Source organism: Tubulanus polymorphus, chromosome 2, assembly GCF_964204645.1.
Source record: "Tubulanus polymorphus chromosome 2, tnTubPoly1.2, whole genome shotgun sequence".
Taxonomy (NCBI): domain Eukaryota; kingdom Metazoa; phylum Nemertea; class Palaeonemertea; order Tubulaniformes; family Tubulanidae; genus Tubulanus; species Tubulanus polymorphus.
The window spans coordinates 5,796,330-5,821,659 of NC_134026.1; the positions used below are offsets into that span (position 1 = coordinate 5,796,330).

General features: G+C 38.6%; 1 protein-coding gene across 1 annotated transcript; it reads right to left on the reverse strand.

Annotated features, from left to right (window-relative positions):
• Positions 1–204: 204 nt before the first annotated feature.
• LOC141899830 (uncharacterized) lies at positions 205–18,940 on the reverse strand. Its single transcript, XM_074786389.1, has 8 exons — positions 18,603–18,940; positions 6,075–6,226; positions 4,564–4,786; positions 3,864–4,030; positions 3,664–3,778; positions 3,109–3,299; positions 2,087–2,228; positions 205–1,721 (listed from the first exon to the last, which is right to left on the reverse strand). Exons 1-8 carry the CDS (start codon positions 18,676–18,678, stop codon positions 943–945), a joined length of 1,845 nt encoding a protein of 614 aa, XP_074642490.1. The 5' UTR covers positions 18,679–18,940; the 3' UTR covers positions 205–942.
• Between the last annotated feature and the right edge of the window lie 6,390 nt (positions 18,941–25,330).

The window sequence follows — 25,330 nt, forward strand, 5'->3', positions numbered from 1 at the left end:
GCCCGAACGCTCTTTGATGGACCGTTACGAATTGTATCTGATCTTTCAAAAAACTTGTCTATAAACTTTCAATCTAAATATCGAAACTATGGGAAATAAATGATGATATATCGAAAGCTGTAGACGTTATATAAATCAAACTAAGTCATATTTGTTGGTTGGAACAATACATAAACAATTTATTCTATACGAAGTTTACATTGGACAATTTCTATTTACATAGGAATTTATTAATTGGTGTTACAAAATTTGGTGTCCATTCTTTAATATATTTTTCATCACAATATATTAACCATTCAGTTTAAGCACATCCACATTTTTTCATCTCGATTCAATTTTTTGCGCCGATGTATTCGGAATTTAAGCCCGCATAAAATAAAGGTGCAATCTTTGAAAAAATTAAAGCCACACAATCTGAAAGTTTATCCATCAAAATGACACCAGAGGGTAACGATCATTTCTAATTGAATGATACCTTGAAATTCATATAATCAAAATGAATGAATTTCGAAGCTTTAAATAAGTTCCAACGTATGTCACGAATGTTACGAATGAATATATATCAATTTCGTTTCGTTTGGTTGAAAATCTTACGGCTAGCAATACTATCGACCCATGCGCCACCTTTTGAATTCGGATCAAATCACACCAATGAATACGGATAAAACGAAGAACAAATTCTGATGGAATATATTCTGGAGACATAGTTGTTGTCCCTATTTCGCTCCTATCGGAACGGCCATTGAAACAGCTTTCATTTTGAATCGCGATTATTATATTCAAACTATATACGTTATATCACTTTAATTACACATCATATCAACAAAGAACGTACATAAATCGTAATATTACACTTATATATGTACAGATACATACATAAATTCAGGTATTGAGTCCAGTTAGATTTCGCAGCAACAATTTACAACAACATTTACAAGACATTCAAATTGTACGTTTGAAATAGATATCGTCTCTTCTCTTCTTATTCTTATTCACTTTCGACGCTTTCTTCGTAACGGTTTTGTCTTTTTTCTTACCAGCGGCCGGTCCGTACCCGCTCTGCTCCGAATTAGCATCGTCATCCTCGCCGTCCTCCTTCTCCGAATCATCCGTATCTGAACGATGCCCGCTACCGTCGCCCGATGACGCGGCTTGTCCATCTTGAAGCATCAGTTCGGTTTCGTTAGTTTCGGTAATGTTCAACAGATACTTCTCCGATCTGTCTTCGGGAATAGCGTTGCTATGGCGCTGGTCTACGCGGCCCCACTCTCGTATGGTAGTCACCTGCGGTGGCGGTGTCGACCCCGCGTTCTCGCGAAATGTTTCTTTGTTTTTTTTGCGTGATTTATGTTTGAATTTATTGTTAGAATCATGGTGATGTCGGTTTTTGTGTTTAACGCTTGTTTTTGACGGTGCCTCCACGTCGTTTATCGATTTTTTCGGCCCCTTCGCCGGACCTTTCTTTTTCGAATCTTTTTCCGTTTCGTTACTTTCGTCTGCGGTACTCGATGATTTTGCAGCGTCGGTGGCTTTGATGATTTTTATTCGACCCTTCGAATCGAATTTCGTTTTACCGTTGTCCTCGTCGCTATCTGGCCCGCTGCCGGAGCCGCTTCCGGCAGGCTCGTCGTCTCCGCTGCCGCTAGCTGCGGAATCCTCGTCGTCGGTTGGAAAAGTTGGGGTGTCCTTTATTAGACCCGCCGGTGGCCAACCTTTCAGCTCTGTAAGATAATCAATCGTTCATGAATTTCAAGAATTTAAAAATGAAAAACCCATAGCCAACACCGAAAAAAAAACTGGTGGACTGGTTTTATAGAGTAGAGTCAACTTTAACCCGGGTTTAACTCAATTGAAAATGAATTGAGCCTGGGTTAGAGTTAATACCTGTTTATAAAACTGGGCCCTGGAACACTGTTGTAAGTATGTTTATTATACGTGCTTGCTTTTTTTTTGCAGAACGTAATCGATGTGCGATTGATTATGTGTATTTCGTTAAGAACAAAACACGAACGTACTTCGTTTTATTTTACTGAGCTATTTTCCCACTCGTATTAAGTGTTCTGTGCGAACAGTTATTGATACTTACTATCCAGTTTAAAGGTATATTTGAGACTTCCAGCCATAGTGCTTGCGCGACAAGTGTATTTACCAAGATCAAAGTTCTTAAAGCGCCTGATATATAACTCCGACTGGAACTGGTTGTAGCGACCTTTTTTCGTTTTTATTTCCTGCAGAGGAATAGAGAGAAATAGAATCGCGATTAATATCTCTAACCGTAAAACTTTCAGACTTCAAACGGCGGAGCTAAACTTTGCGATATTATCAGTTAAGCGTCTTATTAAAACATCAGTAGGATTTACTTTTTACAAGCGTATATTGTCAGAATGGTGGAACGCTTAATTTTGAACGAACGCTTTTTGGGATTAATGTTTTACGTAACATCCATTCCTCCAAAAAAATCATATCAGAAATGCGTGCAGCATACAGACCCAAAGCGTACGAAGTTCTAAACATTAAAGTCTGAACATTAATTAAGAATTCTCAACTGACGTGAATGCGTTTTCATAATATGTCTCCCGATGCTTCGTTCAATTAAACGAAGTTATTTTCACCACGAGAGGTGTATTTACGTGACTATCACAAAGATACATCTGCCGAGCATAGATTATTTGCCATGGCAATACCACAGAGGATTATCTATGCCAGGTTCAATTTCATCGAACGGCTTAAAGCCGACGATTAAACGATTCTTCCAAAAATTAGATGTAAACATTGCACGATACATTCTTTGATGCAAAATGTATGGTGGCTCTGTCGAGGAACGGGGAAACTGACGAATGAAAGGTTGACCCGGTAAGGGATGTCACGAAACACAGGCACTCCCCGACTAAGAAGAGCTTATCGCCAACGAGTAAGTAATTGAATTCTCCTTGGACTGTTACCTATGACGCGATTTTCCCCAGTTTGGGACCTCCACTGTTAAGTATTTCTGCCCCTTTTAACTTATCAAAAAATAATATCGTTACGGGTTTTGGAATCCATGTAGATGTGGTACCGAACATAGAAGAAATGACTATGTTCGGCAAAATGACAAATAAAAATGCGTACCATCCCTCCGTGTTTCTTAGGGTCGATAGCGTGCCCGTTCTTAAACCAAATGATTCTGGCCGGGGATTTGGATTTTGTCAGACACATCAGTGTAAACGGTAGATCATAGTCGGGTGTGGGCCACCATGGACCTGTCTTTAGATAGCCGACGTTTATTCCGTTCTGGAAGACCTCGAGATATTTCGGAGAATCTGAAAATATTTTCAAAATCATAAAAAAACGTTTTACAGAAGTATGCAACAAGTGAATTCTGGATATGTGGTAGCCATTTTGATTTCGATTTGTTAATTTTCTTCTCTTAATTTATCTATAGGTGTAAAAACCCTTTCATCTGACTGAAACTCTTCAGAAACTTATGCAAGCCCACCTCAATATTAAGCGCTTTAGAATTGGAAAGAATACCAATAAAATCATTGGAATAATGAATAAAACGACTATCTAGGCCTATCAAAACTTAAAATCTCAATATTATCATCAGTATAATCATAAGTTCATTAAGATTAGTCTTTACAAATTTTTGGTATAATCTGAAGCTCTCACAGTCTGCTCAATTACCGGATATGACGACGTGAAACTCGATTTGCCGTCGTTTGGAGACAAAGTTATCCACGTGACACGTGTATTTTCCGCTGTCTTCTTGACGTAAACCCTCGAGATATATTCGATCTCCCTGAAAAAATACGGAGACCGAATTTCCAGATACACTCCTAAGCTTCCGGCAAGTTTGCAAGATAAAATTCAAACGGATACTTTACCCAAATGATATATTGCCCGTTCGGAAAGTACGATTGTCCTCTGGGTAGTTTTCTAGTCCAGTGAACTATCGGTTTTGGAAGTCCGGTTGCGTTACAGTAAATATTCAGATTGTCCTTTTCTTTCAGTACAATCCGTGTTTTATTGTGTATGATACTCAGCGAGGGAGCTGGAGAAAAAAAACCCGAAACGTAACATTCCAACGAAAATTCTTTTAACGATTTTAGATGAACATCAATGGGTTATCATGGATAATCTGTACGTTGGGATTCCAATATCACGCCGACGAGCAGCATAGCACAGGGCTCGCTATCAATCGTCGCTAAGCGCCGTTCTATTCTACGATCATCTCTTTCTGTCCAATGATTGCTGTGGGAAACAGTTATTGTGACATCGATAATACTTCGTTAATCAATCATGAGGTTTCGTTATCTTCTTTCATTGCGAATTTTTGCATTTGAAAGTGTCGTCGTCGAGCCTGCTATGTGTATTGAGTATTTGAACTAGAAAACCATTCTATACACGGGGCTACAAGGATGGGAAGGACTAGAAAATAATGAGACAACTTGTTACTTTCAGAAGTGGCTGTTAAAGGAAGAAATGGTCCTCTCGAATGGTACGGATTTTTTGCGGAGTTTTACCATACAACGTACGCCTAATGACTTGAACCATAGCGTCAAGATACAAGTCATATATACTTACAAGATACTTTGAGATCGAAGTATTTATGTCTAATGGTGGCCAAACTGAGATGACATCGGTACCTGCCGCTGTCTCGAGGTCTTGCGTGTCTGATAACCAGTATGGATAATGCCCGGTGATGAGGTACGCGTATCACTTGATATCTTTTATCATCCGTCTTCAGTTTGTTACCTACTGCCAGGAGTTTACCACGACCATCGTCGAGAACTTTCACCCACTCCAACTGAAAACAGAGAAATGTTACAGGCGATTTAAAGAGATTGGAAATGTAACTTTTTTCTTCTGTGAACACTGGACCCAGTTCCACAGTTGTGAGTTAGAGTTAACTCTGAGTTAAAGTTAGTTCATTTTCGATGATTTAACTCAGAGTTAAATCATAACTCGGAACTGTGGAACTGGACCATGGTGGCCAACTGTATGAAAAAGGTTTGAGGATACGAAGAGTGATAAAAAGCTTTTGAACCAAGTTCCAACCAAGTCAGAAAATTTGGCTAATTTAAAAAAAAACTAGAGTTCTTTAATCAAATTTGAAAATACCAAATTGATCATAGTGAATCAAATGACCATAGAATACATAAAGAGGCTTATAGCCTACATAAATTATTCGCCATCTTTGGTGTCGGTATCGTTAACTGACTGAATAAATCATCTCTTGGAATTGTATTGACTATTATCATTGTGTTTGGCAAAGACAAGGTTATGTATAGTTAACATCATGTATTTTGTCGGTTCCAAGAAAAAAATGTTATTTGTCATGCACGATTCGGATATTATGTTCGTCTTGAGAATGATATTTATTCGGATACGAGGAAAAACGCCAGTTTATGAAATAGTTTACACGTATTGGCGGAATTCGCACATATTTACTAAGACGCCGCCTGAGCGTTTCTTGTTTTATGAATTATTTATGTCCGTAATTGCGACTGCAGCTGGGGTATGGACGTCATTCCACCAGCTTTCAACGGTTTTGACGGGTTGCAATTTCGTAATGGAGTTACGTACTGTCCCCGGTGGACTTCACATATCCACCGACGTCTTGTGCAGGACGTGGTTTTATCTAACAAACCCTACGATATGCGTGCAATTTGGGTATCAAATGCCAAGTAACGTATGAACAGTGGTGGAATAGATTACTTGTGATTATACTTAATGTGTTCCCTGGTGCATCACTTGGAGGCATAGCCCACAGCCAAGGTCTACACCTTGTGATTGGGATAAAACGAAGAGATTTTTCCAGTCATGGACATTCAATTCAAATTTGTTCGTACATACAGCACTCCCAAGGAGCAACAAAGTTAAACGAAATAGAAGAAAAGAAAGAAAAAACATACATAAGGATACATACAATTCCGGGATACAATTATAAGTTTCATAAAAGATACATGTATGTATTTTTGTTTCATGTATTTCTGTTTCAAGCTTAATCATCGACTATTTAACATATACCACACATATTCCATAAAAATCACATCATTGCCCCGGAAGAACTAAAGACCATATGGAGTACTCACCCAAACGCTATCATAGCCGTACATAAGCATGTACTGTCGAGGTAAGGCGTCAAAACTGCACGATAACACGGCAGTATCACCGGTTGTAACGGTCTGGACTGTCGTTGCGAAGTCGACACCTTGCATATCCTTCTGCAGATAAAACGCTTTGTCTGAAAAATACACGGGAAGTATGGTTAAATGTAAAGTTTGGTAAATCCTTTTTATTTCATACGTTTGTTTTGTTGCTTCTAGCTTGCTAAAATGATTTTAAAAAAATCATACACTATATATGAAAAGCTTCGTAACTATTCACATGTAAATCGAATCTTCTAAAGCTTCCACTTCGTGAAATGCCACTGGGAAAATTTAAAAAATGTGTATAACATACTCTACACAAAAATTGAATAAAACATTCCACGTGTAAATTGTGTCTTCAGTGTTGTAAATTCGGCTTTGTAATATGACACGTAAAATCAAAGGAAAATATTCATCGCAATTTTAGACCATCTTTAAGATGTTTTTTTAGTTTAGTTTATTCCGTCTTGTATATAAGCATTTTGTTTATATACTGGTCGTGGCTTTACAAGCTGTTATTTGAGAAAAAACGTGTTGTGCGCGCGTTATTTTCGATTCGTTTCAACCTTGCGATACGTTTGGTAAAATTTTTCCGACTGCCTATCCCCGCAGGTAAAAAAAACGTGATACATTACATCTATACATGTTTTTGTTGCCATTTATGAGACAAAAAAAATCCTCACACCGGAACCGATTCATTCATAAAGGTGAGGTTCTTAATAATGGCTAAATAAACCGATTACTTTAAAAGGTTTCCCTCGAGATGCTGCTCCAAGCCAAAACTGACAAACAAACGATTAATGGCTGTTAAATCAGTTGGATGCAAAACGAAAGGCTTGAGCGACTCGACAACGAGAGAACGAGTCCGTACTTCAAAGGCTTACCGTTTATAGGAAAACCTACTGTGTAGGTAGGATTAATTGGATAACTGCTCTCAGAGAGTGGTACGAAAACAACTACAGCGCCAGGGAATATTAGGATGAACTGCAACAGGTTCGGAAACCAAAAACTGCCTGTCGGCCATACCCATCAAACTCGAAGAGGTTAAGCAGAAATGATCCCTGCTCAAAATTCGGACCTTCAGATCCAGTATCGGCCTCATGACCCGACGCCGTATATACAAATACAATACGCTTATTTAGAACGGACGTCGGTAGCTTAGAGTGAATACAATTTGTTTATTCATTACGATGATAATTTTCGAGTTAAGAACAAGTGAAATTATATCAGGCTTTCCCTCGATATAACGTCTAAAGTTTAGAGACATGTTATGACATCCGTGTCAATTTCGAAATTCAATCCGTCTTTCCAGAGCTCAATAAATCAAATCCGGGGGACATCGATCCATCATTATGTATACGAAGCTCTAGGACTTAGTGTATAACAATTTTAGATTTGTATCCTCGCCTGCCAGGGACAACTCGACTAACGGTGTATTCAGTTTCATTCTAACTGAATCAAATTTTCGTCTTTTTGGAGCGCTGCGAATGACCTGTAGTAGCCGATCAATGTATGTATAACCTATACATGGGGGATAGGTTTACAGCGTATAAATCAGTCTAATGCATAGATTTCAAGTGCAACCGCAGATCTCCATTTCGACTCTCACCGCCGACAGAAAAACAAAACTCTGTCTCTCGTCTGCTTAATTCGTGCTCAGAAAGCCGTGAGATATGACAGTGAATTAGGGTAAAGAGCTATTGCGTCATGATGTAGTTGTTGTCGACGCTGCATATAGCAGCCACAAGCTAAGAGAGAACGAATAACAAGAATGCTCGTAGAGCGCTATGTCCAGGACACACAGCTTTTTGGAGTTCCTTTTTATCATCCATATGAATGAAGATAGAATTGATTCAAGCCATTAAATCCATTCATAAAATCTAGTTTAGCCATCTAAAGTCCAACAGGTTTCTATATCTTAGTCAATAGTGTAGCATGTTTTTGCATTCTCACGTGAAAGATATAACTCTTATTATGGTCACTTTTCTTAAGCATTTGTATAAAAAATTTGAACGCAACTGTAATTTGCCATTCTAACTTTAAGACACTTTTAAATTTAAAAGCAGCAATCACGGGCCGGCAGTCGCATGTTACGGGAGCTTCGCCCCAGGATGATATGTAGGATTATCTGTATGACTCGGGATGACAGGAAAATTTAATCGAATCGAGGATTACTTTACAAAATCATTAGCATGTGCCCTTGTTTTGCCTTGTATTCCAAGCGTTGAATATAATTTGTAACGCAGCCGATTTGTGTCTTTTGTACTTCGCGCATGTTTTAAAGCGTTTACTTTTATGCGTACGTGCTTACAACAAACGCTCAATTTCTAATAACTTATTGTGTGGCCATGCAGCAAATTATTTACGAAGAAATTCGAAACTAGCGACCCGCAGCTGTAGATAATACGAAGACTTAACCGATTGGGGAAGATTTGAATAGTAACATGGAAAGTGACGATGTCCAATTGAAACATGATGACATTCTTTGTTAAGATATCGAATGGTTGGTTCAAGGAACGGCAAACCTATTTGCCGGTATTTTACTAGAATCTTAAACCGCAGTTTACGAAGAAATTCCATTCAACGGTATCTCGGATGCAAAATTGCAAAACGGTCCAGTCTATGATTCCGAGGAGACATATATATTTGTTGATAATTCGCGCTTTATCGTGAGCCATAAAGGCGATTCGGATGCGTGACTGTATCAATAAAACAGTTATTTGATAAACGGACGGCAAATCAGGCTGGATATTGAGACTAATTCCAGAACAAATTAACTTCCACATACAGCAGACTCTCTGTATGGAATTCATTCAGTCGACGAATGTATATTTCATTGATTTCCATCTAGCAATCTTCGGCAAATATCTCATGTGTAAAATTGTCCGTCGGATTTCAAAGGGGTCCGCGAGCAACAGCCAACTGGAGGTTGCATTGTTTTTACCGGCGAGTACAGGAGTGTATATAATTTTCGAATATTGCCTATGGAATGGGGAGGTAATCAGATCGATAAGGATACGTCTGGATTGAGGTAATCACGGGTCGATAGTACGGAATTGCGTTGATAATAATCTGATAATACTATTGGAAGTAGACACTTCATCGAATCACTGGTTGTCATGAGCGGGTTCACGGTGCGGTATAATAACCTAACCCTGGTGATAGAAGAGTTCTGCAAGATCATGGTCGTGTGTCACCAGGGAACCGAATACCAAGGGAAACGCTGTCATAAACACACCTAACCCTCTAGGTCCAGTTGCACAGTTGTAAACTGAGTTAAAATCAGAAGTAACTCAAAGTCAAATCTTAATTCACATCTGTGGAACTGAAATCAATTCAATTCAATTCATTAATCACATAATCTGTACATACAAAGATTGTCCATAGTGAATAGATCGTTCCGCTAATCAAAGCCTTCGAATATATCGTAAATATTCATTAGCTATTTTGGAAAAACGGTTGGAAATCTTCAGTTAGAAAACGTTATACAGTTCTCCTGTTCTTATTCGCGGTCGGTCGCGCCAGGTGCGTTTTCTATTTCGAATCTACAGTTATGCTTTAAAAAGACAATGCTCTCCGGTTAACTTTTCCGGTTCGTTTCACAATGAAATTAACATTCCTTCGGTACAGCATACGCTTATCCTGTCGGTGCGCGCTGATCGAACGTAAACGTTGAACCACCGCTGAATCGTGGCTACTGTTGCAGCAATATTGCGTGTGATCTTTGACGTTATGAAATTGAACGTAACGAAGCGCGAAACGTTAAGGAGAAACAGGGTTTAAACGTTATCTACGTAAGCGTCAGATGAGTGAGTTTCATTTTCTGATCCGTAAATAGCGCTCTATAACGAATTACGTTAAAAGCATTTTATACAGGGCGTCCGTAAAATCGTTCGTTATACGTTAAGACTTGAGAGTACATATTAAAATTCGATACATAAAATACATTAAATTCGTCCATTTATGATATAAGATTTCGTATTGAAAAATCGTTAGAATCACCGAACGCCTTAGGACAAATATAAATGAGGCATAAAATATGTTCATTGAAAATTGGTAATTAATACTATTCGTATTACGATATGGAAAGAACCCTGCGGGATTCGATAGTAAGCGAGCATATGATAAACACGTAATGCAGCGTTTTGTGATGAGATACGAGGTGGAGTCGAAATATTTAGTAGGAAAAAAAATATAATCGCGCATCGTCATGATTCATATCAATTATATGAAAGTTGTACCTTTAAGCTAGGCAGGGTGTCATACTTCATTCACGGAAAAGGTACCGAACGGAGATCAGATTTCGGAATAGAGCAATATGCAGCATACGAAGCGCGTAGAGGGTTTTTCGACTAGTTCGTTAAATAAACGCTAATGTCTGATTACCAATCATTTTCCGGCTCGGTGAACCCTTTTTACTAGGAACCGACTAGTTTACTAGACCGGTGTGTCGGGTACCTCCCCTTTCCCAGCTGCCAGGGGTCATTAATAATGACCCGACGAGCAATTATCGAAGGTGAACTTCAAGCGCACCATGTAGAGCATCAAATATGCATATCACGCTGAACCGCATGGGAAAATGAAAGGTATAAAGGCGCACAGGTACAATGCATGTTGAAATACTGAAAACATCGTGGAAAATGTATCCAATGTTCGAACGTCTCTCCACGGACACTCCTCTCTCGTCCCGCTGTGTCTGGCCTGTCGTCCACGGAAGTTACAAACCAAGCGAGATGAATTAATTTCACAAGGTGTCCTCTGGACAACTATGTCAACACTAATACAACACCGAACGATGAGATGAAATATAGCCATGAAATGATTGCCACTTCTACGAGCAGAAAGCAAAAGAGCTTTATCTGTTGGAGCTGACTTCGGTGATGGGGTTGAAATGCGATTATGGGATAGATTCAATATAATCTCTATCTCGATGCTAATTACTGTAGACAAAACGACAGGGCAGTTTCAGTTGGGTAGTATCTAATTGGAGTAATTTTGGCTTTTTTTGTTAGCGACGCCCAACGTTTTTCCTGACCACGGCTAGAATATGATTCACGTGATAAGCGGCTTGTTAGGACACGATCGATACGTACGTGTATCGCGTCTGATCACCAATTTAGCTCGAGTTAACTAGTTCTTTGAACGCGATCAGTGAGAACACTAAAGCCGTTGATTGGAAGTTGGCGGGCACCTGATACGGGGAAGGTGTCTTTTGATCAAAGCTAGCAGGCAGCAGAAAAACTGTTCGAAAGTTTGACGCGACCACAAAATGATACGAGAATACGAAAGTCTGACCGAAGGTTTGTTAGCAAACCCCAAACGTTTGGCGTTAAATCTTTGATATTGGAAACGAAGGTGATTTCCGGGTGTACACCGACTTAATCGTGAGTCAATATGGAACTCGATGACAATCGCTGATACTTCAAGCTGCTGTCTACGAACAATAATATTGTTAATGAGAACATATTATGTTCTCATTTTCTCATTTTCCCTTTCCTGCTAATGCCAAGAGATTTGCACCTAACACGACACCCGAACTGGTTCGTTCATTAACATACAGCATACCGGCTTGGGCAAACAGTATTGCCGTTTTGAGTACTCTTAAACATATCAGATCTGCCAGAACGTAATAATGCCATATTACGGCAAGATGCATGAGTACGGATAAATGTGTAAATTAGCAGACAACCAAACTGTTCACAACAGGCTCATGTGATTACAAAATCAGAACCGGCCACGGAGGCCCTGGTGGCTCCAAAAATGACTTATTACAATTGCCTGGTGAAACTTCATTAATGTTACTTACTGTAATGGCATCTCAGCTTGTAACTGAGCAATCCGGTGAGATTTAAGGATAAATGTTACAGACAAGTTCAACGGAGAAATTAACGAGTTTTCTGACAAACGACGTTGGGTGAATAACTCTGCTTAAAACAGAGAAAAAACATGTTAACATAATTTCATCGGAGGTTGTTTCAAATCTTTTCGAATTTAGGACCATTGCGAATAAAACGACCACCAAATTTAGGAATTAGTTGATTTTATAGGTCCATAGTCAAATCTACAGTGGAAATGTGTTTCATAACATCTTAAACATCTGCAAACATAGATAACTCGACTAGGTGATGTTTGTTAGAGCAAATGAGATGGAAACTGGTGGCTCTCGCATTATAAACTCCGTCTAGTTTTGATTTTGAACAACTAATGGATGTGGAATTACTCGCAGAACGTCAAATCCAATCTTGCAAAACACGCGTCGAGGCCTTGTGTTCTTAGTCAACGCATCGGTCGGATTTAGAGTGATATTTGTGACGTATGTCAAAAGCAATAAACGGATCCGCGATCGAGAGAGAGAGAGAGTTCTCGCAGGTTCTGCTGCATGCATGTGTCACCTTCTGAATAATACAACATCTGAAGAAGACAACGACAGGTCACATTGAGCCCTGACGGAGTTTAATAAAGTTTCCCTTCGTCGAATGATAAATTCTTCCGTGAGAATTTACAGAGAAACACCGCCGAAATGTCATTACAATGACGAGAATGTGTACGCAATGAAACGAGATCGTATAACACAACCACACGGTCAATGTGGGAAATTATTCTTAAATTCGTTATCACGCGCGATCGAAATTCTGAGAAAGTTAATTTAATTTTTGCGAGGTACCTACTGACACTGGCTTTACTGCCGGATGCTTATCCGGTGTCTGGATTAATACCCCACCGGCAAAGACTCGTGTTTATCTAGATAGGACGCGAGTCTTGTAATCCGAGCGCGACGAAAATAATAGCAAGATAGCGGAGAAATCTGTTACGAATCAAGATTGTAGTTGACAGCCGGTTGGATAAGGTCGACTCCGGAGGTGTTATGATAGTTTCATCGCGTCTATCGTAAAATGTACGTTTCGTAATTTCTCTTGTTGAATCTTCTCTGAAGCTATTAGCGTAATTGCCAGAACTTCCTAGAACTATTGACGATAATATATCCCTGCCAGTCATTTGAGAAATGAGTTCGCCTTACCTTACGCAGATGATTTCAACTTTTGGTGCGAACGGCGAAAAAGATTCTGAAGTGCAAGTGACGGGAATCGGATTGACCACTTCGGTTGTTGGCCGGAATGGAGATAAGTCGTTGAATAAATCTATAGAGGGGTGACCGACTTATGCGTGTGATCCCAATCCAGGTCCTCCAGACAGGGAAATACTTGATGATCAGAGAACCGTTTGGAATTGCAAGCCGATGACCGGAACGGTGAACTGACAATTCGTCAATAGTATCGCTAAAGACAATACCGACCGATTCTGGTATATTGGTATATACGGAGGTTAATAAATACAACAACACGTATCACAGAATCAGGTCTTAACAGTAAATTGGAAACCGGCCATCCATTTCATTACTGAGCTAGTGATACGGCTAACCGTAATGTGAAAAATCTATTTCTAAGCATGTCGAGCTTGGTCAGGCGGTCAACAAATCCAAAAGGATAGAGCGAATAATGTTTGCTTGATCCCCGTGTAAGTAACGACTAATAGGCTTTGTGCGGTTGTCGGGTTTTCAAAGATGTTATTCTTTGGATAAGGGGAGGAACCGTATCGTTCACCCGAGAGACGCCGCAGATCGGAAGTTATCGGAGAGCTGCATTTTTGAATGATGTCCACCTTCAAAGTATACCTCGCGGTCAGTTCCTGCTTGCAACATAACTAACACATGTACGGGCACCCATAGGAATCATTGGCATTTCCCTCCTCGTTTGCTGAAGACCGACAACAAATAGTGCTTTGAGCTGCGCGAGAACTCATTCGCACTTTGATATTTCTCATGCAAATATCCATCAATAAATGAGTTGCTTTCTCCGGTCACGCGATATTTGGCACTGGCGAACATTTACGAACGTGTTTGGATTCGTGACTTTCGTCTGTACAATTTCTGGCCGTGAAAGCCATACCGAGATGGTCTAATCAATGTTAGGTGTCGCGGAAAGTCAGCCCCACGAGTAAATGGAACTGATGATGATACCTTCAGCCTCAATACAGGTTACTAATGGACCGTGGACATTGATTATCTTCCCTTGCGTATTAGGTGTGAATTAAGTATATATATGACCACAAATAACTGGCCAGCACTCGGCTCCGTTGCGATCTATATGATATGAAAGCGAAGATATCTAGTCAAGATTGCTACGAATCTCGTGGAAATAGACTATGATCTTCTAGGTCTAGGCATTGAAGATATAGTTTGAAGCGAAAAGCAAACACGTTTCGTGTTTCTCAGGCAACAGACGATGTCAGAAAAAAAAACTATTCTGTGTACGTAAGGTGTATTTTCCTTGTCTTTGATGACTCTTGAGACGCGATACAGCTTCACGTTTACAGTAGTACATCTGAAAGCAAACAATTAACTAAATTTCCCGACGGCGTAAAACCTTCGACACCGCTGTCACGTGAAGGGTCCTCGTCTTAGCGGCAGCTAATGCGACACGAAAGAACTTATATGCAACATTGTTTAAATGTAACTGCAGCTAAAAAAATACACGTATCTAAGCTCTCAGTTCCTACTTCGGTGAAAGCTGTGCGCGATGTCCACTGACGTAACCCTGAAAACTAAGAACACCTGCGCTAGAGAGTAATTTGTTAAAAGCTTGCGATCAGGAAATGAGAATCCATTGGGTTTGGCTACAAAAACGTGATCGAGTGTTGATTACATGTAAATTGTACAGACCTCGCATACAATGCTTTTAAGCGTATTCGTTCATTAAGAGACTCAGTCCCAAAGGCACTCCATAAAAATCGACCGTGTTTTACTTCGGAAACAGAAATTCATTATAAAATGGATGGTTAAGTATTTTTTGCACATTACTAAGCTGTATTTTTTGTTATTCCATTAAACTAATGAACGCGCTTGAAGACAAAACACCAGCCACGTATCATTACGTCAACATTGAGCGATCAAAATAACGGTTGTCGGGAAAAATACCGAAGATACGCTTTGTAAAAGGTTTATAATATGACAGTCCGGATTATGTGTAAGTCGGATCATGGACTCAAAACCGATTCGTTTTAGAGTCTAACGTTCTAACGTTCATCACCTGCATGTGCGCGGAACCTTCAAAATTCTGGTGCGCACTTAGATCGGAGAATAGAACGACTATGGGAACTTAAACTAACATATTGTCGAAGGCACTACTGAGATTCAAATCTATTCAGTCATGGCGAAAAAATATGAAACATATACCAATCTATATATGATTTGCTTAATTAAGGGAAACTATTGGTAATTTCTAAAGAGTTTCAAGTACAAATATTGATACAAATCGAGTAATTAGAAAGAAAAACGATCTGGTTATATATATATAGAGACTGGAGATATCCCACACTGGTTTAATCAATATACACAACCTCTCAATACCGGTTTGAACTAAGGGTCCCCTCCTAGACAAAATTCTTTCCACGACACAAAGCCCCCTCCAGGAGTTCGGTTCACCATAGTCGACGCTATACGCGGTTAAAGAACGCAATAACATGCCACGAATGAATACAACTTCTTTATAGTGTTTTTATGTCGACATATTCTGTAAAAAAAGGATAAAATTCTCTATTTTCGTGACAAATTATTTGCATTCCATCGTTCTGTCAACTATTACAAATCGACCACAAAAGGAATTTACGGCTAGTGTGTCAACGCTAACACGTATCGTATGTGAATTTAGATTTCTTTTTTCGCTTATATAATAGACAAATCAACGGGCAATATTTCAATTCAAAACAAATCTTGTTATATCAAACAGCTGTTGTATGTAAAATGCCTATTAAAGAATACCCCCTTTTCTAATAAAAAGGATGCTTTGTAGGCATTATGTCCGTTTGAATTCTTCGCATAAAATATTTTCGGGTATATATCTCAATAGAATTATAGGGCTCCATTATTACATGGGAAACTATTCGTTTGTATATGAAACCTGGTTTATTTTGATACTTGTATATTCTTAACGTCAATGAATCTGGATTTTGAAAATCGCCCAAAAACCACTCAGTTATTAAGTCGTCTTTGAAACCAAATCCAAATAATGGATTTGGAGTAGGACGTTCTTTTCAAAAAAGATGGTTTCATGATAATTCTAGGCACTAACTATTCAATCCAAAATACGGAGCCCGATAAACCTCTTTTTAACTCATAAATCTTTCAGATTTTGTAGACTTCATATCGCATCTTCGTGAAACCGAATCTTCGGTGTTGAATATGGTTTTGAATATGGTCCCGTTCATCACTGAGCAGAATCAAAAGAATTCTAGGAATGAATATAAGATTTTGGTTATTTTTCTCATTAGGCTATACATGAATACCTTATAACTTAATTACATTATAGATGCACAGAATATTCGGCTGTTAAAAAATGCAAAGATATTTAGAATCAGTCTAAAAGACTGTTCGATGATCTACCGAAAGAAATACCAGCAAATAAGCGGCGTAAATGTGTCCTTGATATCAAATGCTAGGAACCTTTTCGCATTTATTGTGCTAATAATAACGGCTTGTAGGCCTTTAGATCGTGATTTATTGCCTATAATTTACCCTCAACGCATATATGCATTTGAGTTTATAGTAATAGTGAGGGAAAATGGGTCCATTCTGCTCGCATTTGAGAGCGCTGCTCCATGCTTTTGGAATTGCCAATTACATGAAATATCATTTCACGTAGTATGTTTTCTCACCATCGCATGTTAGGACACCTTTTACTATATTTGGATCCTTACATTTCAATACTGCATTTCATTGAATTATGTTTCAATCGAAGAGGAATAGAGAAGGCTATGAGGTATTTTTTAGAGTGAATTGAATTTATACTGTTTCACGTATTTTCATGCTTTCACCTCCTCCTCGACACGAGAGTATTTCATTTTGAAAAAAAAATGAATTCTCATAATATACGCAAGTCACGAAAATAGCGATTCGCTTTTCTAACCAGTGGGAATCCCAGTCCCATCAGACAAAACGAAAATATATGATAGCGTTGGCAACTGGAATATATAATGCTCAATTTGTCAACGTATGGGGATGTTTTTTTGCAGCCAGTAGATGTCTGTAAACTCTTTAAATGTATGCTGGGAAATTCAGTCAATTTGGAATAAGAAGTCACAAACCAGAAGCCCTTCGGCAGCATTGAGAATCTATTGTATTGTGATTTGCAAAGTAGAAACACCTTTTTCTAGAAACATTTTTCATACTAGCATAAACTTTTCTTGGAGCCTAAAGATTTCGGCTTACATGTTCCTTCAAGTTTCGTGCATTAGTACCGTGCAATCATGACTAATGAACGGCACTATATGTCCTTCTCTCAAACGGTTCCCAGGTTTTGTCACTCGCCGCTCGCATTTTCGGACCAGATTACTAAAATTCTGACCGAGCCATTACCGATCTCTATTCTTGTCCGTCCATCGCGGCGAGAAATACACTTATCTTCGCTCGAAGGCACAACTTTTATATTTTCTCTCGAAGAAAACTTGTCGCGGCAATTATTTCGCACAGCAAACCGCTAACAAGAGTCAACTAAGGTTAAACTACCCCGCAGCAGCGAAGGCGTGTATCAACTGGTAACACGTTGCTAGCAAGTATCCAAGTACGAGCATTAGAATTTATTACCGACCAAATACTTTTTTTATTATACTTGGGATTGACGACGCAAACATTTCCCCGACACATTCCGTCCGTATTCACGAATAATTTCTGCTAATACCATGGCTTTATTTGCGTAATAATGATAGGTGACGAGAAATACTAGGATTATTACGAGAATTCTGCCTCCTAAATATGAATGCAGCGTTGTTTTTTCAAGATAATTATCGGCCTAAATGATATCATTTTATATGTGTGTAGATGATGGGTGACGAAATAAGTGATGTTTGCAACTCACTTGTGTCAATAGAAAAGATACGAAATATTTACAATTTTCCTTACCATACGATATACACAATTCGTTATATTCGTAGAAATAATTCCAGAAACAGCAAATACAAAATATTCAGATTCAAAGTTTGAAGATGAAAATCTTTTCGTCTCCGTTCGAAAATTTCGTTTATGATTTAATTCGTATGCTTTAAATAAGCTTTTGCCAACTTCAATTTCCTAACTGTTGATCTGGATTTAAAACTTTATTGTTACAGTTACAGGCAAATATTTTCTTACATAGTGGCAAATGAAATATTTCGTTCAAATTCCATTAGTAATATCCACGATAAAATAGCATAAGTACCAATTACCCAAAATATTGCACAAATATCTTCCAAATTAATTAGAATTACAAGAAATGAAACGGTTTCGTACATTTCAATTTTGAATAAGTCAAAAAATATTTAAACATGTATTTTTTCAAGTGTCTTCTTGCGAAAAGCAATCGATTTCAAATGATATATACTTTTTTTTCAATGCAATTCGAGTTCTGAAATATAAGAAGAAAATATATTTCATGAACCTACCCGTGTCTCCCCATGCCGACACCAACGCTAGATTGTAAATCCACACCAAAGAAAAACAGTGCAATATGAAATCCATATTCTAATCCTTGGATTGCTTCAATCGCCAGGTACCGGATTATGAGATTTAATTGCCGAGCTAATCCGAGAATTCCTCTGATGCATGTTGAGATGGCTGCGTCGTCGCAGTTATGGCAGTCTGGTATATTATGGTTTTTGTGCGCGCGAACACCAGTCGTTATACATTCAATGTCGGGTCAAACATCACACGACACTACAGGATCCGGTATATAGTTGAATGGGAACTAGTCACAGCAGTTTGTCATGTCCCCTGCGGCACACACGAGATCCCTCTCTGCGCTCTCTTTCTCTCGCTTCGCCAGTCTCCTACAGGCTGTGGTGCGCTTTCGTCTGCTCTTGCTATATTCTACCAGCGAATAGCAGACGACTCTCGGCGAACTGATCGCGATGACAAAAAATAGCTATATCGCCTCAAAGCGCGAATAGCTGGGAAAAACGTTTCGCGTTTCTTTCAACGAAAACTAAAATGAAAATCCTCTCGCGCGGTATACCTCGCGCTCGAAAAAGAAAATCTTTTCAACGGCGAGAGAGAAGACTCGAATAGCCTGGAGAAATCATTTTACTGACTCACGACAAAGCGCCTGAACCTCGTGTCGGGAAGCCGAGAACGAAATTGCGACTGCTTCAAAAATATGCAGACATATTTATCAGGCAACTCTTTGTTCAAATCATTTCCTTTCCGACAGCGCTGAACCCGAAACCCTCTAAACCCTCTGCTAGGCGGATTTCTCACACTTCTTACACGTCGAAAATGCTAGCTGCATATTTCCCATTAAGCCTGCAGAAAAATGTCGTTAAAAAATGAAAACCTGTAGTTGAGTAATCTCACAAGTAATTGTTAATGAATTATATGTCTACGGTTTTCGGTTCATTTAACACATAGAGTTCCGCGAGTAATTGGTAGAGTTTAGCGGAATCTCGCTGCGACTCAAACGCGTCGAAACCTGCAATTTCCAACTTTCCTTTGTCCGCTAACCGCATGGAGGTTTGCTTATTTGAAAGCCTCGCTATAACATTTTGCAAAACGTTGCCAAGACATTCATTTCGCGAATGATGACCTTTTTATGGAGTAATAAAGGGTTCAAACCAAATAATCTGGCATTCTTTATCTACCTTTCATAAACGTAGTAATATTGCGCGTCAAACAGGAACCACGCCCAAAATAAAAATGCACATATTCTTCAAAGGATAAGTCAGAAAATGTATCGGAGCCTAAAATCCAGTTCCAATGTGACGTAATGTTCTAGTTCTACTTGTTGATGCAAGATGACAGTACCAGCGAGGAATCATTTCGTTTAAATAGATCAGATTTACGATACCGAAAAAAGACTGAATTTCGGGCCATCGCGAATCTTCCATTAACGAACGCATTAACCCGGACTCAGGTGAAATCTATTTACGACTCGAGCATCAATTCGATTCCGGGATTCATTCAGATCCCGTCACGAATAGTGACTTTATTTCGTTTCAATCCCCCGTGCGTTACCCGTAGGGCCGGTATTCCGATAGTCAATCATTGAAATAGATCTCTCGCAGGGAGACGTACGAGACAGCCGTGACGAGAGTGGACAGCGTTAAACCGACCAGATGATAGTATGTCTTCCTGCAAGATGAAGAAAAATCCCAACCGAATAATACACAGCAATGGTTTTCCTTTCTTTTGTATAGAAAATAGTCAAGGATTTCATTATGATGGATAATACAAGATCTTTTATGTGGCCCTTAACTGCCTATACGGAATTAGAAATGATTGACAATTTTCCTGGTTTTACTACTGTTCCCTTTTTCTTTTTAAGCAGGCATATGACCTACTATTTATTTAAATTTAAATTCTATATACCTGTATTTCAATTTACGAAATTTACTTTTATTACTAAATGATTATGAATATACTATTTTCCAGATGTTGTAAGTGCCTTAGAGCAGTGACTAACACTAAATAGGGCAACAAAATGACATTTGGTAATAGCCAAGTTCATTTGACACTCTTAGGTCCATGAGTATTCAATTACTGAAAAGAAATCTACCGTGTGTAAAACTATAGATTATAGAAAAGGAAACTTAGTCGAGAGACTGTCCGTCATTGCGTGGTCAACTTTCAGGCAGATACTTCGTGAATGCCAGTGCCAATGTACTTCCACAGGTTACCGAATGCAAGCGCTAGTAAATTGTGCATTGATAGATTGTCGTTGAATTTATGCCGAGTCCATCCTGAGAAATCATTCGGGAACCAAACAGGTTTTTACATCTCGTGTCAATTGTATTCGGTGATTTACCGGATAAAGTGTCCGTCTTTTGTTCGACTGTGAAGAAAGGTTGTCGAACTTTACTGATTAATTATACCACAAGTGAAATCGGCGCCGAAACCACTATTTCAAACAATCGTTCGACCCGCCTTCTCTTTAGTGAAATTCAAGATGGCATCTTTTCCGATTTATTTGCCGAGGATTTTCCATCGATTGGACCTTTTGTTCGACGCGGCGGCAAATTCCGAATTTATTTCGCCGACGCTATAACTTTCCGCATGAAATGTTTTCGCAATTTAGAAACAACCCTCGCAACGTTTAGTGGCACGGACTCTTTTAGTCGTTTGTCGAAGCGTTATTGGCAATGATGGCCTAATTGGTGTTAACATTGTCGTGAATTATGTACGGACGAAGGAAAACTATCGATGATTTCTCTTACGAGAAAGTCACATCGCTATTTTGTCGATAATAGTTCTATCAATCAAAATAATTTCATGTCTGCCTTGAAATAACACGATAACATTCTATAAACCCAGCCGATGCGCTTGGCTGTATAGGCTATACATTTATTTGGAGTTTTATTCCATGTCATTTGAGTGATAAAAAATGGTTTGGAAATTAAAATACTCCGGTCTATGACAATGGCAACAACAAAGTATTTTGAAGAGTTAGTACAATACCAAATTTACACCCTTTTCATGCTCAAATGACAGTTTTATAATCATGGAAAATGACATCAAAATTGAGACCATGGGCTACCTTCAAAAATATTCACGAATATGGTCTTTCCTCTCAAGCGAAAAGTATTTTTTTGAGTCCATGGACCGGACTATATTGCTAAGATACTTGGATTGCGGTTGCAAAATCAAATGGGCCGTTTACCAAAAGATGGTATAACAAAATTGAATTCGTTTGATGAAATCGGCCTGCAAGTCTTCAAACTGACGATATGACAACGTTGGACTTAAAAACCATGCATAATGAACATTGACTTGAGTAGTTGTGGTGGTTTGTCTTAAATCGTTTCTTTTTACTGCAGCTATCGTGAACACAAAGAAACGACAATAAGACTTATTTATTGTTACCGGTTTTAGACAACTTATGTGTCGTTTTTTCTTTTCCTTTCAATTCTCCCTATTGTATTTTGTTTCTTTCCTAAGGGCTGCTTCCAGGTTCAACCTAAATGTTGTTTCAAATCAGTCATTCACCTAATGTTATTATATTTTGAATGTATATTGTTTATTCATTAATTCTGTAAAAATTTTATATGGAAAATAAATAAATTCTATAAACCAATTGAAAGAAATCAATCTTTCAAGCCAAACATGTTTAAGATCGTAAGGAAAGAGTAATTTTGCTCATAACTGGACCCAGTTACGTATATAGTTCTTATTCGAAAATATCTGAAAGTCGGTCTTCGCTCTCACTTCTTCTTTCTTATACTCAGTCAAATCTATAATTCACAAGCTGGGATCGAGTTCCTGAAGATTACTATTGGGAAACGTCGAATCAATGAACTATCAACATAAAGGAAACTTTTTGGGCTTCATATTTGGTTATATTAATGTGCGATTCACTATATATGCAACCGAGTGAAATTGGGGGTTGGAACTTGTCTGGTTCGATGTATCACCTTCAAGCCGACAGTTGAAGCATATACAAGAATTTATTTCTTATTCAGTCGACGCGCGGTAAATGTATCATTTTTATTGTTTCAGCCCGAGTAAATTTAACGGAAGTTCAAGTTCCTTTCAGCATGGTTGAGAATTCCCCAAGGCCGGGAAATTGTTTTTCTTTCTTCGCGCGCAACAACTGGAAAATGTGATCGTAATCATTTTCAACAGCACAAATTAACGAATCGCTAACGGTTTTCGGAAAAAGTTCGCTGATGAAATACACATGTTTCAAAAAACCACGCGTAAAAAAATAGTACGCTTTAGCATAAAAATTGGAAAATTGCTTTCGTCCAATGGAAAACTCATACACAGACAAAGACTCATCAATATTCCTTGATTGAAACTCACGCTGCATGATCTTTGTTATTGAAGGTGTGGAAACGATTTGTGCGAATCAATCTTCACAAAAATGCGACTAAACGAGAATTTTAGGGTTGTTTTTATGTTTCTCGGCGGGAAGCAACTTTCCGTTCTAGTTTCACAGCAGGTTGAAGATCGTTAAAACTCGGATCGGTCTATAACAACTGCGCTAATTGCCCAGATTTTTTCTATTATCCCGGTGCACTCTACTCCGTACATGTATAGAGAAACCTTCAGTCTGGTCTTCAATCAGAGATCAGTCGTTACGAACCAAGGTTCGATAAAAACTCAAGAGTGGAAATAGCCAGTTGCTATAATGTAGAAGACATTACCCCCCCCCCTCCCCCCATCCAGGCGATCTATATGCCAACACAATTAACATGTCTAGCGTATCATTATCTAATCCTGAATTCTCTATTGTTGCGGGTTCAGATTTTCGCGATGAAATGGAAATGAAAATCAATCAATTTACTTCCAAACTAGAACTAAATCAAGCAATGACATCAACTGGTGATCATATTGTAGAATAGCCATAATAATATATTTCGCTTTTAATCTTGAATATGTAACAGTGGGTTTTAACTATAGTGGCGAGCCGTTGATGACCAAGTGCACTAGTTCAGCATTGACCATAAGTCTAATCCACAACAGTTTACAACTGGCTCACTTAAACTACAAATGCTTAAAATACGAGTTCTATCTTAAAATACAGAAACTTTGTTAATCCGAACGATATTCATGCAATTGAAACAGATTTGTTATTTGAGGGGGAATCATATGATAAATATAGACATTGCGTGACGTTTAATTTCACTTTTGTAACGATCGTTCGATGTCATTTAAACCGATTTTTGATTGAAGAGACACAGAATAATATACTATGCGCTTAAGGGTTAAAATCGTTTGAATGTCGTTTGATGTCGAAGAAAATACGCGTTTCATATTGAACATAATCGGATCAATAAGCCACTAAAAATCGGATAACCATAAGTTCTTCCCGTTAGGTCCCGATGCCCAGTAACATACTATAGCGTAATCATTAGATTACCCAATAAAATTCTATTTTTGAAAACGCATCTACTTCGGTTCCAGTCGATAATGAAATGTCAAATCCATAAGACTGAAGAGCGAAGGCGCCGTCGGAAGATAGCGTCACGGTTACAAATGATTGCGGTAAAATACATGTATACATACGATCACGCGGGATGAAAAAACACACATTTGTTAATGTAGTTTTTACAGATATTATTTGATGTTTCTTAATGTTTGATTTTGTCGTGCGAGGCTTGCATCACCCAATAAATACATAAGTGACATTTTTGTCATTTCTTCTATACTCGAGGGCTTTGCACCAGCCCTGTGGCCATTGAGATATATTGGCGTGCCGTTGATACGGTCCATCTGAGATTGATCAACTAGCCGTATAGAATATTTTTCATCCGAATTGGCAAGCTTGCTAACCTTAAAATCAAGGTCAAGGACAAAAGTGACGTCGATGAAAGGACAACGCCGTCCAAGTGATCGTGCGAACATCCATTGTATTAACATATTAGCCATATTAATACTTATCTGAAAATGCTAAATGCTGCGTGACTTAAAGATAGGGTTGTCTTGACAACTCACTCTCGTCTAGTTTATTGTTTTAACGTTTCGTCATGGCAACGACGGCGAAATTGTGACAATATCTGTCGTCAGAATACCACACTATAACTACAACGCGCCAAATGTCGAATATATCTGTTAAGGATAGACCACATATTCCAATGGGTTTTTTTTTCGTGTATGTTACGTTCTGGTGCCTCGATAGAGGCATGGCATCTCTTATGTCTGACCTGCGGGTTAAACTCTATACATGAAAAATCGACGAAACATAATTCTATTAATATACAAGATCAGGATCGGGTCAATGTTTAATATGACGTAGAGTAATATAGGATGTGTTTAGATATGGAGTTGAAAAACTAATTAGAATTAAGAAACTAGAATTAGTTAGAATAGAATATTGAATATACAGGGCATCAACTGTTTTTGGATTGGAGGGGCAATATCCAAAAGTTAACCAAGTTATTTCGGTCGGGAGCCTCTAATAACGGAGTAAAAGATAATTCTAGGCCAATACGTAAACGGCGATGTTGTTGAAACTACAATCATTGGGGTCGTATGCCCCCCTACGACACCCCCTACATTACCTATGCGACACCCCCCTACATTGACGCCACCCCTGTTAATATACGCGAAAACTGTTTGTTTGTGTTTAGTAATCGTTTTATCATAAAAGCTGTGTAACAACGATTACAATGGTGCCAAAGTACCTAGATATGGAAAGAAATTAGGCTTTTTTCCGTCTGCAATCTGATGGCATAATTTG